The sequence below is a fragment of the Taudactylus pleione genome, unplaced genomic scaffold (assembly GCF_031769625.1).
Source record: "Taudactylus pleione unplaced genomic scaffold, aTauple2 ptg000391l, whole genome shotgun sequence".
Lineage (NCBI taxonomy): Eukaryota > Metazoa > Chordata > Amphibia > Anura > Myobatrachidae > Taudactylus > Taudactylus pleione.
The window spans coordinates 948,257-965,382 of record NW_028284792.1 but is presented as its reverse complement, the minus strand read 5'-3'; the positions used below and the strand labels follow the sequence as shown (position 1 = coordinate 965,382).

At 44.6% G+C, this 17,126-nt stretch overlaps 1 protein-coding gene across 6 annotated transcripts in view; it reads right to left on the bottom strand.

Moving 5' to 3' along the window:
- The window catches only part of GTF2I (general transcription factor IIi), a 129,448-nt gene that overhangs the window by 52,162 nt on the left and 60,160 nt on the right, over nt 1-17,126 (bottom strand). For all 6 annotated transcript variants that reach the window (XM_088445900.1, XM_088445901.1, XM_088445904.1 and 3 more), the window contains 7 exons: nt 16,669-16,727; nt 16,394-16,465; nt 15,997-16,180; nt 8,627-8,685; nt 8,447-8,518; nt 3,622-3,805; nt 2,362-2,420 (listed from right to left, as the gene is read on the bottom strand). In XM_088445900.1, coding sequence (XP_088302026.1) covers nt 2,362-2,420; nt 3,622-3,805; nt 8,447-8,518; nt 8,627-8,685; nt 15,997-16,180; nt 16,394-16,465; nt 16,669-16,727 — 689 coding nt within the window. The remainder of the gene's footprint in view (nt 1-2,361; nt 2,421-3,621; nt 3,806-8,446; nt 8,519-8,626; nt 8,686-15,996; nt 16,181-16,393; nt 16,466-16,668; nt 16,728-17,126) is intronic.

Here is a 17,126-nt window from a genome sequence, read left to right as displayed (position 1 = left end):
AGCCGGAACTCTGAAAGTTAGGAGACTGGTATCCAATATAGGCATGTCCACCTATGACAACTGCATATATTACGTGAGCGACCAAATACATTTGAACCCCAGACGTGTTGGAGGGGAAAAAACATTACAAATGCATCAGCTCAGTATGCAATAGTATTAACCAACCATGCTATAGCCATGGTAGGATGGGTCACAACCCCTGAAAGCGAGTATACTGATTTCAGGCAGAGTTACCACCTACGGATCAGAAGAATCCGACCACGCAGGAATGGGATGCGTAGCAACGTCTGTAATCCGACGAGTAACACGCCCATCCACCCCAGGAGGGGCTCATGATGACCCTCAGGGAATTTGGGACAGGAGGCCAAACACTGTTGTAATACCTCATAACTGGCAACAGCCAGAGTCCCGCCATGCGATCCCCCCGCTAGTCAGCAACAGGGAACCAGAAGGCACGTAATACTGAGGGTTTATGATACAGGTGCAGGTCAACATTCACTCTAACCAGAATGGACCTGCCACCAGCCCTAAAGCAGGGATAATAATACCTGAAATAGGCTTCCCCCCGTGTAAGAGGTAAAGAGCCCAAAACAGTATCCAGTTCACGGCAGAGCCAACTGGGAAGTAACCACAGGGCGTCAACCACGCCAATTTGCGTTTCGTAGAAAAACGACATCCACCCAGGGTGGCTGTTGTGGTAATCCCTGCAAGGGGCATGACAGACTATTGTGACACCAGGGAGAATTCATATACTCGAAAAACCCCTGTAGGGAACGATAGTCTGTGTCACAGGGGAAGAGTGCAAGAAACTGCAAGATACCCTGAGATGAAAAAGGGCAGTATGGTGAAGTAACCCCAAGTGAGGTACAACAATGGGGCCCGCCCAGCGATCCGCAATTAAGAGGATCCCGAGAAAACAAACCGCCCAAGGGGGTCTTGAAAGGGGCCGGCACCCGATGACGCCACATACAGAACCCTTTAAGAGTTAAATCCTCCGCACTAACACCTGCAGCACATGGCTTGCAGGATAGTAAAAATGGGTGCAGTATAACGCTCTATCTCCTGGTCAGACATATCTGACCAAGCCTTGCGATCAAGCAGCGCTATACTGGTCCTGACTGATACTAAAAATTAGCTGCAGGGACCCATTTTCAGCGTATGCAACACACAGTTCCACTCAAAATATGGCAACGTGCAGCACGCAAACGTATGTGACAAACCTCACAAATATTAACAAGTATATAAATGTGAGGTCTCAGAACCACCCCAAGTACAGCTGTATTAGGGCAGATAAGGAAAAGGGATAGATATACACTGACAGGTGAGAGAATAAAGTACAGACAGTCAGCACTAGCATAAGTCACATACAATGCAGATATACACATATATACATTAACAATGTCATATAATATACTGCACTATTACACTGCATGCAACTTACCCAGATTCAGTGTCTGGGAAGGCTACAGCGCTGTGTACATTGACCTGATGGTGAGGTACGCAGGGGGACTGGACTCACTGCCATCTCCAGAGATTTCTGCTGCACCACAAGAAAATGGCCGCTGGAGACCTCAGAAGAAGCGTGGCCCGCGGAGGAAGCAGCTTAGCGACGCCAGACTATAGATACTGAAAGGCGCGCTGAGCTGAGGGGAGGAGCCGCTGTAACAGGGAAGGCTGCCTCCCCTGGCCGGCTATTAACCCCCGGGACGCCGGCTCCCTGCACCGAACACTAAGTCCCTGGTGGTCTAGTGGACACACGGGGTATGGGGGGCCCGCCGCCACTGCCGACGCCTCCGGTCTGTCCCCAGAGACCGGTGGCACAGGACTGCATTTCAAATGCGCGGATCACCGGGTGACCCGCGCCTTACCTGCTCCCCGTGGATCCGGCAGCAGTCCTGGGCGCCCGCAGAGTCCGGCTAGTACAGACTCTGGGGTCCCGCTGAGATCCCCAGATCTGTACTGGCGTCTCAGTCCGACGCTGCCGCTCTGAAGAATCCAAAGTAAAAATAAAACAACTTTGTCCTTTAGAAAAAATAAAGCTTAGGGGCTGCTAATCAGCTCCCCACTGCACTAAACGGTGACCCGACTCCGGCCGGGCACCAACTTAAACTGAGGTGCCTCTGGCTTGGGGGTGGGGTTATAGGGAGAGTGGACCCAAGTGCATCCTGGGAGCTAAAAGCTTTAACTGCGTGGTGCCCGGATTTGGTTCCCAACCTATACCCCCAAGGTCAACCCTGTGGACCCCCTATGGACCCTGAAGTAGAAATTATGTATATTATGTTTTGACATATTTTAATAGCATGCGCATAGTTTTTAAATATCCAATTGAAGTAATAAAAATTAATGAATGCAATTTCTTACCTTCAATATTTATTTTGTCAACAAGCTCAGGAGGCAGAAGAGGTGCCACAAGCTGGGGCCTATTAGGAAAGAATATGCCATTAAATGTAAGCAACATATTGCCACTTCTCAGCTTTGGTCAGGGAAATACTGAAGTTTAGGCATGACATGACAGCTGTCACTATTTCCCAGTTTTGTATAGTAGACTTTTAAAAACATTGTGATTTGTGCCTTCTTCTCCATAGTATTTATTTAGAGTTGAATACGAAGTGTTTTCAACATTAAGCATGTATATGAATAACATAAAAAGCTAGCATTCGATTAAATGTAGAACTAAAGTGCATTTGTACATTGATTACATTTAAATCACATCTGCAGTATCACAGACAGAGATAAACAAATTAATATTTTTCTTCAGGGGTCCTCTCAGGTTAATTGTTAAGATGGATTTACGTAAAGGAGATTAATATACAATGTTATAATAATGCTCAACTTATCTTACTCCTTTGTTGGTGCAAGTAAAATAAGTTTTATAATGATACTCAGTATGCAATATGGGCGTTGCCATGTGGCATGAGAGGCGTGGACATGTGAAGCCGGGCATGTCCGTACAACTGCACTCTCTGCACTCTAGGACATGACCAGTGCTTCGGGAGCTGCTCGGCTGCCCCAAGTCACTCCCAGGCTTGCCCAAGGGTCGGTGTCCGTCTTGCCGGTCATTGATGGGCTGGCCCGTGCGCCAGGGTCCGTCTCGCCACTGGGTGCTGTGACTCGCTCAGTAGCACATGTGTACAGATAATGGTGACAGTAAGACGGCCGGCGGTATTTCATACCCATTCCGTCCTATGCAACTCTGCTAGTTTTTTTGCACCTTTCTTGTCTGGAAATGCATATTAGTCGCAATGCAATGTACTAGGGAGCAACAACAGACTGTGCTGATTAATTTGATATGCAACACTTGTATATCTGTGTGCAGCTGAGTCTCTGAATCTGTATACGAATCGCTACAATGCAGCAGCCACAGCTTTTTTGCACCCCTAGTTCCATTGGGCTTCATTTACAGACTCAGTCACACACAGATATACAAGTGTTGAATTTCAAATTAGTCAGCGTCCTAGTACATTTCATTGCGACCATGACAATTTTTTGGGTCAAAAAGATGCCCGGCGCTAGCAGAGTCACATGGCGTATTCAGCCGAGATGTATGAAGAGACATCTGTTGCAAGTATTTTTTCTGTATGCTTTGTTCTGAAATCAAGCAGGTTAAAATGTTGCACTTACTTCTTAACAACAAACTTGATTTTGGAACTTCCTCTTACTATCCTTTCTAGCCGAGGAATGCCAAACCATGTGGGGCTCCGGAACGGAATTCCTTCTGGCAATCCATCCACATATAGGTACTCTGGATTAGACTCAAACACTGGGTAAGGGACTTTTAGTGCTTCTGAGAGGCCTAGGGCTTGTGCTAAAATACAGAAAAGTAACATAAATATAAAACATTCTCAGCTGTAGCCTGGTAAATAGCCTGCACTATCCGCTCTCTCAATTGTTCCCATCATTACTAGATGTGCCGTTTTCCTAGTCAAGGTATCATATACCAGCGGACCAAATTACTGGTTTGAACGATTATTTTTCAGTCTATGGTACTGAATATGAGGTCTGTCTAAAAAGTTTGGTGAATGGTCTGATATATCTGTATGCAACGTTTGCAACAAGATTGCTCATGCGCGCTGCCATGCATGGATATGTCTGGACCTGCCCCCAGTCGGGGATTGCCCGAGGCCGCCACCGCACTGCCATTGCATTCATTCCAACAGTTTCCCGAGCAGTGTGCGTCTAACAGCAATGGAGCTCGTCTTCCACAGATTCCGTGCCACTGCCAAAGCGTGCAAACCAATCATACACACATTTTCTACTCACAGCATCCTGCCTGTACACTTTCACCAACATTTTGTGAGTCTCTGTCGCCAATTTACCCAATTTGAAGCAGAACTTAATGTTGTGTCGTTGCTCCATTGCTGTTCGACGTATATGTTTTTTTAAAAAGCATTCAATGTAAATAAGCATATTAAAGGTTTAATTGTGCCTTAGTACACTTAAACCTTTGACATGTTTGTTTACTTTGAATGCTTTTTAAAACATTTTTTCAGTACCATACACTGAACAATAATCGTTCAAACACGTCATTTGGTCAGCTGGTTTGCATGATTATCATGCAGTTTTTGGCCAGCTTTATTAAAACTAACCCACAATCATTTAAATATATAAATAACCACAATCGATACATTTACATTAGTAAATTAAGACCACATAACACCAAATTTATTTAGAGTTGTGTGCATAAAAGGCAGACTTTTTATATTATAACACAATTATTATAGGAGACATTTGTAGCATCAGTGTATTTTTTCTAGCATATGTGTTTCATGCTACTCTTTGTAATATGTGAATAGGTTATTCAGATGACTCATTATATCTGGAATATGTGTATGTTTGCCACAGCATGCCAGAGATCATACAGTACAAAATGTGTTATCACATTTACTCTGTGTCATTAATAAGAAACATGTATTATTTATAATATTATATGGATATAGTAAAATATTTATTCCTGGGATTATGTTAGGATTTGGGTATATTTTAGAGAGAGTCCAGCAACAGCCTTGAGGGCTGGAACACTTGGCTAGCTGCGGCTGTGGAGTGGCCATGAGGGCTGAAAGAGTTTGACTAGTTTTGGCCCAAGGGCTGAAGAAGTTGATGTAGTCTTTAGGATATGTAGCAGCCTTGAGGGTTGGTAAGTCTTTGACTAGTCGTGGCCCGAGGGCAGTGATATAAGATGCGGCCTTTGGCCGTGCAGCAGCCTTGTGGGCTGGTAAACCTTGGCAAGCTGTAGCCTGGGGGCCGTAGAACCAGATGCGGCCTTTGGGCCGTGCAGCAGCCTCGGCAAGCTGTGGCCAATGGGCCGTAGAACAAGATACGGCCTTTGTGCCGTGCGGCAGCCTTGAGGGCTGGTAAACCTTTGCAGGTTGTGGCCTGAGGGCCATAGAACAAGATGCAGCCTTTGGGCCGTGCATCAGCCTTGGCAGCGGTAGTCTGATGAGGGACCTGTGCCGCCGGGTTGACACAGGCGGAGGTACGCTAGATTGCGTACTTTGGATGCTGGATTGTGGCCTGTGCCACCGGGTTGACACAAGCGGTGCTACGCTGGAATGCGTACTTTGGACGCTGGATTACGGCCTGTGCCACCGGGATGGCACAAGCGATGGTACGAGGATTGCGTGCTTTGGACGCTAGATTGCAGCCTGTACCGCAGGATTGACACAAGCAGCTGGACGCAGGAGTGCGGCCTGTGCTGCTGGGTTGACACAAGCGGCTGGACTCAGAACTGCGCACTCTGGACTCTGGGTGCTGTCTGTGCCACCTGGTTGACACAAGTGGCAGAGAATGGATATATACGGACCGTGCTGCCTAGATGACACAAACGGCAGGTAGAAGATATGCGGACCGTGCCGCCTAGATGACACAAACGGCAGGTAACAAAAGCTGACAGGAGGACTGGGTACTCGACTGGATAACAGGAGACAACGCCAAAACCAGAAACATGTGAAACGCTAACACCGGCATCGGAGCAGCGTTTGCATTAGGAGGAAATAGCCGCGGGAACCATTCCCGAACAGAGCAGGGATGACGGACAGTTGATAGGAGGAGTTCAGGACTGGTCCTCCGGCATTTGCATGAGCGGCTTGTGACAGATTTAAACAGAATCGGGCAAAACAAAAGCTGGTCAAAGTGCCAATTCTGTTTAATGCATTGAGGGTGTTTTTAAAGATGGAACCCAAGTGTCAGTGTGCCATTACTCCTGCTCTCCAAGTGTCAGTGTTCCATTACTCCTGGCCTCCAAGTGTGAGTGTGACATTATCCCTGGCATCCAGTTGGCATTATGCTCTAATTCCTGGCCTCCAAGTGTGAGTATATCATTATTCTGTCCTCTAAGTGTCAGTGTACCATTATTCCTCATCTCCAAGAGAGAGTGTGCCATTATTCACGTTCTCCAAGTGTCAGTGTGACATTACTACTGCTCTCCAAGTGTCAGTGTGCCATTACCCCTGCTCTCCAAGTGTCAGTGTGCCATTACCCCTGCTCTCCAAGTGTCAGTATGCCATTACCCCTGCTCTCCAAGTGTGAGTGTGCCATTACCCCTGCTCTCCAAGTGTCACTGTGCCATTACCCCTGCTCTCCAAGTGTCAGTGTTCCATTACTCCTGGCCTCCAAGTGTGACATTATCCCTGGCATGCAGTTGGCATTATGCTCTAATTCCTGGCCTCCAAGTGTGAGTATATCATTATTCTGTCCTCTAAGTGTCAGTGTACCATTATTCCTAATCTCCAAGAGAGAGTGTGCCATTATTCACGTTCTCCAAGTGTGAGTGTATCATTATTCCTGGCCTCCAAGTATGTTTGACATTATTCCTAGTCTCCAAGTGTCAGTGTGCCATTTATTTCTGGCCTCCAAGTGTGCGTGTGAAATTATTCCTTGCATCCAATTGTATGACATTATTCCTAGTCTACAAGTGTCAGTGTGCCATTTATTCCCGATCTTCATGTGTGTGTGTCATTATTCTTGGCATCCAAGTGTGAATGTGACATTGGACCTCATTCAGAGCCGGTCGCACAGAGCGTGCGGTCGGTCTGAATGAGGGGAGGACGTCTTGAATTTTCAAGACGTCCTCCTTTGCGGTGGTAAGGCTGTGGGTTAACACCCACAGCCTTACGACCGCCTAAGGTGATCGTCGCGATGGGGCTTACGACGAGACCCTAGTGTAGGGTCTCCCTTGTCGTAAGCCCCGGAGAGCTTTCGGCTCTGTCTGAGCCGGAAGCTCTACACTGACATCACTAGTGATGTCAGTGGGGCCGCCCCTAAACGGTAGACGTTCCCATGGGAACGCCCCCGTTTGGGCTGCCACCCCCCGGCCCGCCTTCCAAACGGGGCGAGCTGTCAATCAACATCGACAGCTCGCCCCCTTTGGATCGAGACCCGCTACGACCGGCGCTGTCGGTCGTAGCGGGTCTCACGCATGCGCACGACGGCGCCGGCGCTGTCGTGCGCATGCGCTGTGGGGGGCCATCGACCCGGTCCGAGCGCATCGGTGCTAACGACCGGGTCTGGATGACCCCCATTATTCCTTGCATCCAAGTGTAGTGTGTCATTATTCCTGGTCTCCAAGTATTGGTGAGTACACAATGGGCAATTAAAGTGGATGACTGAACGATAACGTCCACTTTATCGTCCATTTTTAACATCAAAACGATGAACGATAACGACGACGCGCCTTCCCGCGGGTCGTTCGTCATTATCGTTCATCTAGTAAACATGCAGGCCAACCTGACGATGTCGTCAGGTTGCTGCATGTTGGGGAATGGGGGAGAGAGCCTGGCGCTGAACGATATCGTTAATGATATCGTTCAGCCGGTGTGCTCAATGTCATGAACGACATTGGGCACACCCTGCCGGGGACACACTAGACGATACTGCTCGGGGAGCATATCGTCTAGTGTGTACGCTCCTTAGAGTGTGTTATTATTCCTGGCCTTCAAGTGTGAATGTAAAATTACTTTTGGCCTCCAAGTGTCCGTGTTCCATTATTCCTGGGGGTAAATGTGATAACCTGCGTGATGCAGGCATCGGCAAGTTTCTGGTAAGTCTGCTCGATGTTTTTAAGAGGCAATCATTTAAAATGCAAAACCAACTCATCAATGCCTGCATCGTGCAGGTTATTACATTTACCCCCTGGTCTCCAAGTGTCAGTATGCCATTACTCCTGGCCTTCAAATGTCAGTGTGCTATTGTTCTGAGACTCCAATTAGGCTATTCCAAATAAAATGTATTGCATATCTGACAATCAGGGACCTACAAAAACATTTTCTAGGACCTTCCTTGGGGCACCTGACACACAGCTTGCACACACAATAAAACTGGCTGCAAATGGAAGAGTCATTAGATTGTACTTTTGCAGAAACAGCTTGGAAGAGCAATACAGGAAAACAAAAAGTCAATGACAGGTTACTGCTACAAGTAGAAATAAAAATAATAATGATTCTCAATTTACCAAATTTTGTGTTAAAGATTTCCTCAACCTGTTTTCTTAATTTAGTAATTCTGACATTCCAGTCTTCTTTCGCTAGAAAACAAAGACACAACACAGTACGCAGCCTGTTGTTATTTCAAAACTATAAGTTATCACAGAGTACAGGAGACAGTAAAGAGAAAGGTGCCTTGTCATATGTACCTCCAGCATTTGTTCTGTTCTGAATGGCTTCTGAATTTGTCTGTGTGAGCAGCTCTGGTCTGTGAAAGAAAAATAGCAAAATAAAAAAAAACAATACACTAATTGGAAGTGGAAATAGCAACACCAATTAAAATGTCCAAGTCCAAAACCTTGTCTTACTATCAGACTATCCATGTAACCAGTGGCGTAAGGTCATTCCAGACGCACAGCCGCTGACACTGTAATGTTGCAATTTGCATGCAGACAGGCTATAGATAGACGAAGGTGGCTGCTGATGGTCTGACATGGAGCTCTCCACTATGGTGGCTTCTCAGGTGCCAGGAAGGGGTGCCATGTATTGGGCAGCCGTGATGGTACACTCCTGGTACATAGTAACAGCCCTAAGTGGGGTGAATATGTTGTGGACAATGGAGGAGGTGCCCCTTCAGAGCTGGAGCCCGACGGCAGACGCCTCCATCGTCTCCCATAGTTCTGCCCCTGCATGTAACAGACCTATATTCTCATATACTGAGTAAAGCAACAGGAGAAAGGTATAAAGCTAAACTCCTGAATTACCTTTAGCACTGTGGAGCTCATTCAGACCCGCTAGCTAGATGTGTTCGCTCGCACCCTGCGTATGCAAATGCAGCGCACGCCCAGGAAAGCAGGCGATCGGACGGCAAGGCATTAGCACGCCCACTATGTCTTGGTGTGCGATCACTTAGTGTATGCAGACGCCCACCAGCCATTCATAAGATGCCCACGTCATCTCCTGGAAGTGCATGAAAACATTGGTACATCGAACACCATCGGATGCGATTGCAGCGCTTGAGGTTGACTATACACTGCCGCAAGCACTGCGATCAGTTCAGAGTGAAATCCCACCAAGTGACGTGTACTATGACGCTCCCTTTTAATTATGCACGCCTCTGAAAGGGCATTGAGACACTCAGGCACGCCTGTGTTTGCACTCCACTCCCCCATTTCCAGTGGTCAGCCCGTCAACACCCAGAAATGGCTTCTCCTGTCACTCACTCTACTGGTCAGTCTATGCGCAGTGAACGAACGCATCCCGATCTCTCGCACTGGTTCGCGCAAGTGCATTGCGATGCATACTCATGCGCAGTTTGCAAAAATCGGCCAGCTACCAGCGTTCGCATCTTAGCGAGCGGGTCTGAATCAGTTCCAGTGTTCTTACAAACAACAAATTCCAAGATTGGGACACTTTTACTGTCTTTTTACCTCAGACTTTATTAGGACCTATGTTTTTTGTGATTGGTCATACAGAATATATGAGAAGTGGGCCATTACAACGTACAATGCCATTCAAGCACACTGATGGGTGATGGGGATTGCATTACTTACACTGTAGTCTGTTTATTTTGAACACTTTTAAATGATCACAGTAATTTAAAAAATTAAAACAATATATTTCATGTAGGTTTTTTTTTAAAAAGAGAACTTTTTATTTAAATTTACCTCATATAACAATCTATTAAAAATGAACAGTTGACTTTATAAATGCTTTTTGTTGTGTTATACATAACATTTGCCCTATTTTTATTTATGCATTATATATTTATTTTTAATAATTTCAATAAACTGGCAATTCATAGTACAAGTCATGGTATAAGGCACTGTGAATTCTAAAGTGCTCCCTGGTTGACTGTGTCTAGAGTACATAGCTTTATGCTATTCCTCTGTGCAGGCTATGAGCAGATTCAGGGAGTTATGCTTGCCACCCGCTTGCCATATCTCTGTCATATTTTTAGATTTCAAGCCCCCCCCCCACAAGGTCATACCCATCTCTTGCCAAAAGGCTATGTCCCAAGGCTATTGTTTTGTAACAGGATTATCACACCTGAGAGAAACTAATAGGATTATGGGAATCAGCAGGCCAACAATGGCATGTCCTTGACATCTGAGCTCTGCAAGCAGATTTATTAGCACCATCATAGAGACAAAGGGGCCAATACATCATCACTTATTTTTCACAAAAGCATGTGAAAATTACCATTTTCACATACTTTTGTAAAAAATAAATGTCACGGTTATTCATCAAGTTCCAAAAAAGCATTTTTTTGGAACTTGATGATGTAACTGAACGCCACTTTCAGATGACGTTCAGCCTCCAATAATCTTCTTGCTGTTTACACGGCAGCCTGTGATGATTTACAAGGCAGCCACAGCAGAGGGACCCGTGGGGATGGGGAGAGGGCGCATCGGTCTCTGTCGGCCACGGAGGCAGCTTTACAAGGATGAGGAAGGGGGGGGGGGTGACAGACACTGGCAGAATTAGTCGGAGCCGAGAGGGCAGGCAGATAGGCGGGGGTTCAGTCTCTCTTCCCAGCCTGTCTTCAAGCAGCTTGAAGTCAGGCAGTGAAAAGTTTCTCACTTCCGAAAAACTGCTTCATAGAAACAGCAGTATTTCGGAAGTGATAGTTTAGGGCAGGAGGCTTGATGAATGCCTCCTAAACTGTGTTTGAACTCGCAGTGAGTTCAAACCATAATTATCACAAGTGATAATTATTTTTGATGAATAGGCCCCAAAGTCCAATAAGTATATTTTTATACATTCATTAGAAAAAACAAAAGGGAAAATAAAACATGGGTTTAGTCCCTTTAAATCCTGACTTCTGTCTTAAGCTACTCTGAAAACACACGCAAAGGGCCTGATTCAGAGATGTATGCTATTGTAGCCGCAGTTGCGATTTGTGATGGAATGCCAGTGGAGTTAATATGGAAATGCAGGTTTCAGCCTCTCTCTTGTGTACTTGTGAGCGCTGTAGAATGGAAGGCCTGAGATGCCCACTTTCAATGCCTTTGGACTGTGAAATTGCGCCGGTGGTTCAAAAAACTCCATTGCGTTCAGCATCGACCCATAGCTTAGGGCAAGCACAGTGTCTACTTCTCAACTCTGTATGAACATGGCCTCTGTGGCTGCAGCATTGTGACTGAGAACGCAGCCAGTTACATAGACACGCCTATGACACTCGCATAACACGCCCCTGAGACAGACTTTTTTTCGCACACTTCAGGCCACCTCCCAGTCATGATACAGGAACACCCTTGATGTTGCCTCACAGTACATAATGCCAGCAATCTCTTACGCACCAGCCCATTTGTGCATCCACTCAGGGGGTTTGTAGAATATTATGCACATGCAAATGATGGCTCAACTCCGCCAACATCGGCATTGTGTTCAGTTTGCGTCCACCTCTGAATCAGGCCCCAAATGCTTTGCAAAATGTAAGAAATCATAATTGTATTTTATGTTACAACATATGCTGGACTTACAAAATGAAAGTTAAATATTATAAAAAGTCAATTACTGTCCTTAGTGCATTGCCAAATGTGTTAATCTTGTACAAGAAGTAAATAAACAAATTGTATATTTACAGAATTTAATCTTTAGTAATTGCCACTAAAGTTAGGTCATGAGAGTTTAAAATTATTATGACAAAAAGTGTCATAGAGGATCACACCCTATTGTGTTGAAGGGACTGAGGGCCAGATGTACTAAGCTCTGAAAAGTGATAAACTGGAGAGTGATAACCGACCAGCCAATCAGCTCTTAACTCTCATTTAAACACAGACTGTAATATGACAGTTGGGAGCTGAGTGGCTGGTCGGTTATCACTCTCCAGTTTATCACTTTTCAGAGCTTAGTACATCTCTGAATGATGAGTGTCAGCAATTTAAGGGTGATGCTGCTAATCCACTTCAATGGCTGGGAATGCGGCAAAACACTTAGCAGTACAACAAGCATCCCCTCTTCTCCCTTTGTTCCACAAAAGACATAGGCGAGAGGAAGGAAGGCTAGCGGGGGTGGCTGGCCAGGGGTTAGAGGGGATTTTCTAAATTCTTGACTTTTAGAGCGAGTGTGGCTAGCCCATGAAGAGGGAATAATTACCAAATAACTAATTATCTATAGTCTGCCTCATACATAGTGCAGTGTATATAATGCTTCAGACATATAGAGAACCAGCGATCACAATATGCACCTTCCTATAGCAGGTGCTAAAGAAACGCCTCATAACCGGCGTACATGCAGATTAGAATGGCCCTCATTTGCATGAACATGCCCTTACTGAACTCTGCCTAGGTTGTAAAAGGCTCTTTCCGAGTCCTGGGGGGCGTGGCCTAGATGCGGCTGGTGTAGGAGCTAACTTACCTGCTCTCCCGCTGAAAATTCTGATGTTCATCCTGAAGGAGCGATACCCCAGGCTTCAGTCTTCCCAGCTTGGTGTTTGCAGATCTTCTGCCCCTCCTGGATCTAGAATCGGGACTCTCCTGTTACCTTACGAGGAGCTGTGGGCGTCTGGTGCTCCTCCTGTCTCCCACGTGGACGGCTGCATCTTCCAGTGTCCTGATCCAGCACTGCTTGCAAGCTGGGCTGTTCGTCCACGGGACTTCACCTGGAGGTGACACTTCTCTCCCTTCTCCAATTGCAGTGGACTGACTCCTGGGTCTAGCATCTATCTCCATACTGGGCTCCGGTGTTTGTCCTGGATGACACACACTGACGGCGGCCATCTTGGATTCGGCTCTGCAAAGCTGGAAGCTGCTGGCTGTATGGTGTGAGACTAGTGTCCGGTATTTGATTTCTCTTGTTATTTTGCCTTCCTGCTGCCTGGTTTCTCTGGTGGGGTGCCTGTTGTATCAGCTGGCTTATTTGCTATACTCTGCAGTTACTCCCTGGTGCTGGCTGGCTGGAACTTATAGTTCCTCCTCTAAGTAAGGCATTGTACTCCTGCTTTCAAGTTTGCCTATCCTGCTCTGTAGTTGCTAGGCTACACTTTGCCATCTCCTGAATTCTTGCTGTGTTGAAATTACTGTTACAGGACATTTTTTTCTTGATTATGGATAAAATCATCCAGGCTGTTAATGCCTCTACTCACAGGCTCCTTAAAGTGCTTGATAATAGGCAAGTAAATACACATTTTTTGTGTTGTGATCCTGGAAAGTGCTGTAAAGAGGCTAAGAAAATTATACAGACAAATCCTGAATCTACAGTCCTCACAGCTTATGGAACTAACTACGTCCTGGTTTTCTCCTCGCCATTGGATATGCTTGAACCTGATCAAGTTATACAGACACATCCTAAATCTACAGTCCTCACTGTTTATGGGACTAACTACGACCTGGATTTCTCCTCTATTGGATATGCTTGAACATGAGTAAGTTATACAGCCAAATCCTGAATCTACAGTCCTCACGGCTTATGGGACTAATTCCGTCCTGGATTTCTCCTTTCCATTGGATATGGTAGAATTTGAGCGAGGTATACAGTTGAATCCTGAATTTACAGTCATCATAGCTTCTGGGACTAATTCCGTTCTAGATTTCTCTTTTCAATTGGATATGCTTGAATCTGAGCAAGTTATACAGCCAAATCCTGAATCTACAGTCCTCACAGCTTTTGGGACTGTTTCTGTACTGGATTTCTCCATTCCATTGGATATGCTGGAACATGACCAAGTTACACAGCCAAATCCTGAATCTACAGTCCTCACAGCTTTTGGGACTGTTTCTGTTCTGGATTTCTCCTCTCCATTGGATATGCTGGAACCTGACCGAGTTACACAGCCAAATACTGAATCTACAGTTCTCACAGCTTCTGCGACTGATTCCGTCCTCTATTTCTCCTCTCCATTGGATATGCTCCACTGAGCAAGTTATATGGCCGAATCCTGAATATACAGTCCTCACGGCTTCTGGGACTAATTCTGTCCTCTATTTCTTCTCTCCATTGAATGAACTTTATTCTGAGTGTATTTGTTATTTAATTTCTGGGTGCTCTGATGTTGCCACTGTACTCCTGCGGATTCATTTTTTATCCTTACTATGTGTGCCGGGATTTAGGGATTTGTCGTTCAAGTATGATGGTTCTTCTCCTGTTTATTCTCAAATGAGTCAAGATGGAACTATCACTTCAAGTCCTTTGTTTCTGGGGTTTGTGACCTGGCCGGACTAACGTCTTGCAGCGAGTTACTGTGTCTAGTAGCTGATAATTTGTATATTCTGTGCTATGTGTGAGCCTGTATTACTTTAACAATATTATTCTGGATTGTACTCTATTTTCTAGATGCTGCGGAAGGGCGGGTTTGGTTTTTACTAGCCTAGGGTCATTTAGTTTATTTTTTGCCCTTGTCATTTATTTTGTGTTTATATCCTCTATTTGGGTATGGGTTAGGGATCTAGGTAACAGAATAGTTAGTGGTGGGCTGGGGGTTAGGGGATCCAAGTATGCCTGGGTTGGGGTTAGGTTAAACAGGGTGGGGGGTTATGGGGAGGTTTGTTTTGGGAGTATTTTATTTGTTTTGTTTTGATATTTTGGTAAATATTTGTTTATGAGCAATGCGGTTGGTATGATGAATATACTATTAGAGGAGGCGGAGCAAAATATTGAAATATACTAAGTATTTTTGTTCTCAAAATTTAAGGGCCCGAATGGCGCCTTCGGGTTCGTGTATACTCCTTTATTGTGTTAGGAGGTTATATCCTGTGCAGGCTTATTCGTTTTTATACCGACGCAAAATAATTTAAATGGAGCATATTACCTGTACTGCCTGTCATGTTTATATTTGTTTTTGTTTTTTTTATTTTTTAAAAAACATTTTGTTTGTATAAGGAAAAATGTTAAGAAAAATTACTGAATTAAAATTTTTTTTAAAAAAGGCTCTTTCCACCCAGATCTTCCTCTTCAGTCATGTCATTGCATCCAAAATGCATATGAGAAATTGCCGCATTTAGTGGTGACATAAAGAGTATGTTTCTTCCAGTTGGACATTATTACACACACTTAAAATGACACCAAATGGAAATATGTACCCGTAGGGAACTTTTGCTAGTGCCCTCAAACTGACTGCCCTCGCTCACCCAGCACTACCACATAAGGTGGTGGCAGGCGTAAATATAATCAGGGGGCCCTGGATGGCAGGAAAATTTTAAATGGTGCAGACACTAGATTGAGACCCAGCGAACCCTCCAGTGCCTGGTATCCCTTCCCAGTGCCAGAACAGAGTGGGGTAGTGGAAGAGAACAGACTCTAGCTACCGTTACTGTTACCTGGCTCCAAAGTGTCTGAGTCCCATAAGGGGACTGAGACATGATGTAGGAGAAAGAAAGAGACAAGAAATAAAATAAAATCCTCTAACCATTTATACTCCTGAGGAACTAAATAAAAAACAGGGAGTCTGAATGGAGTGGAGGGCTTAGAGAGGTGCAGAGCTTCAGTTATTTTGTACATACAGCCTCCAATCTAAACCCACAGTCACGCAATGTCCCCCAGGTATGGACAAAAGAGGAATATCAGGCATCAACTTCCATAAAATATGTCCAGTAAAATATTAAATAATTTCCATGAAATCAGGAAATAAACCACTTACCTTCTAATTACAAATTTTATCCTGTTGCCAACCTGAATAATCTTTTCCAGTCTTGGAATTCCATACCAGGATGGGCTTCTAAAAGGGATGTTATCAGGCAGCCCCTCAACATACATATCTGTGGGGTTAGCTTCAAACTTCTGGTAAGGTACAGCCATGGGCTCTGATTTTCCCAAAGCTTCAGCTGCAAACAGAAGACATAAAAAATACTGAAACATAAGCACAGTTTAAGTTATTAATCAATCACCACCTTCCTAATAGTCATCTCAACACAGAAATATTGCTGGAAGAAACAGAATAAAATCTTTATTAGCAACCACAAATTAATTTGAAGATTCATGAAATAAATATGTGTGCAAAACATATCACTAATATGGGAGAAAACAAAAACACTTACCAAACTTTTTACTAAACAGCTGATCAACAATTTTTCTTAATTTTGTTATTCTTGCATACCACTCTTCTTTCACTAAACATAAGCAAGTGAGAAATACTGTAGAAGAGTACATTCAGAAATTACACATTTATTTTCAAAACTGGCAATGTGCCACATTTTAAAAAATAATGTAAATCTAATTACAATTTCAAAGTAAATAAAGTAAACAATAGACAAATAAAAAGGTTATTTCATGCAAAATATGAGAGCATGGCATACAAATTAAGTCAATTTACCTCCTGAATTTGTTTTTTCAGTGGTTATGGCTTCTATTGTAGTGTTCAAAAGTTCAGGTCTATAAAAAGTGACATTAGAACCTTAATATAATTGAAGACGTTTGCAGAGAGATCAATGATAATACACATATAAATGATAATACACATATAAATATGACAAATACATTAGAATTTTTTTTTCATTGAATCATTACAATTAATCATCGGAGGCCAAGTGGCCCCCAATAATAAAGTATGCTATTCGTTGCGAGTTGGATACTTACTTATCGGGGCCAGTATTGCTCCATTGCAAGGACAGCTGCTCCAAAAAGCAGCTGTCCCTGCGATTCCTAACACTGCTACCGCAGTAGCAGTGTCACTTATCGGTGTTGTGCCGGCCGACTGTGCATGCATTACCACGCATGCATGAAACGGGGAGAGATATGCCCGGATCCCTCTTTGCAGTACAGTAACGGTAC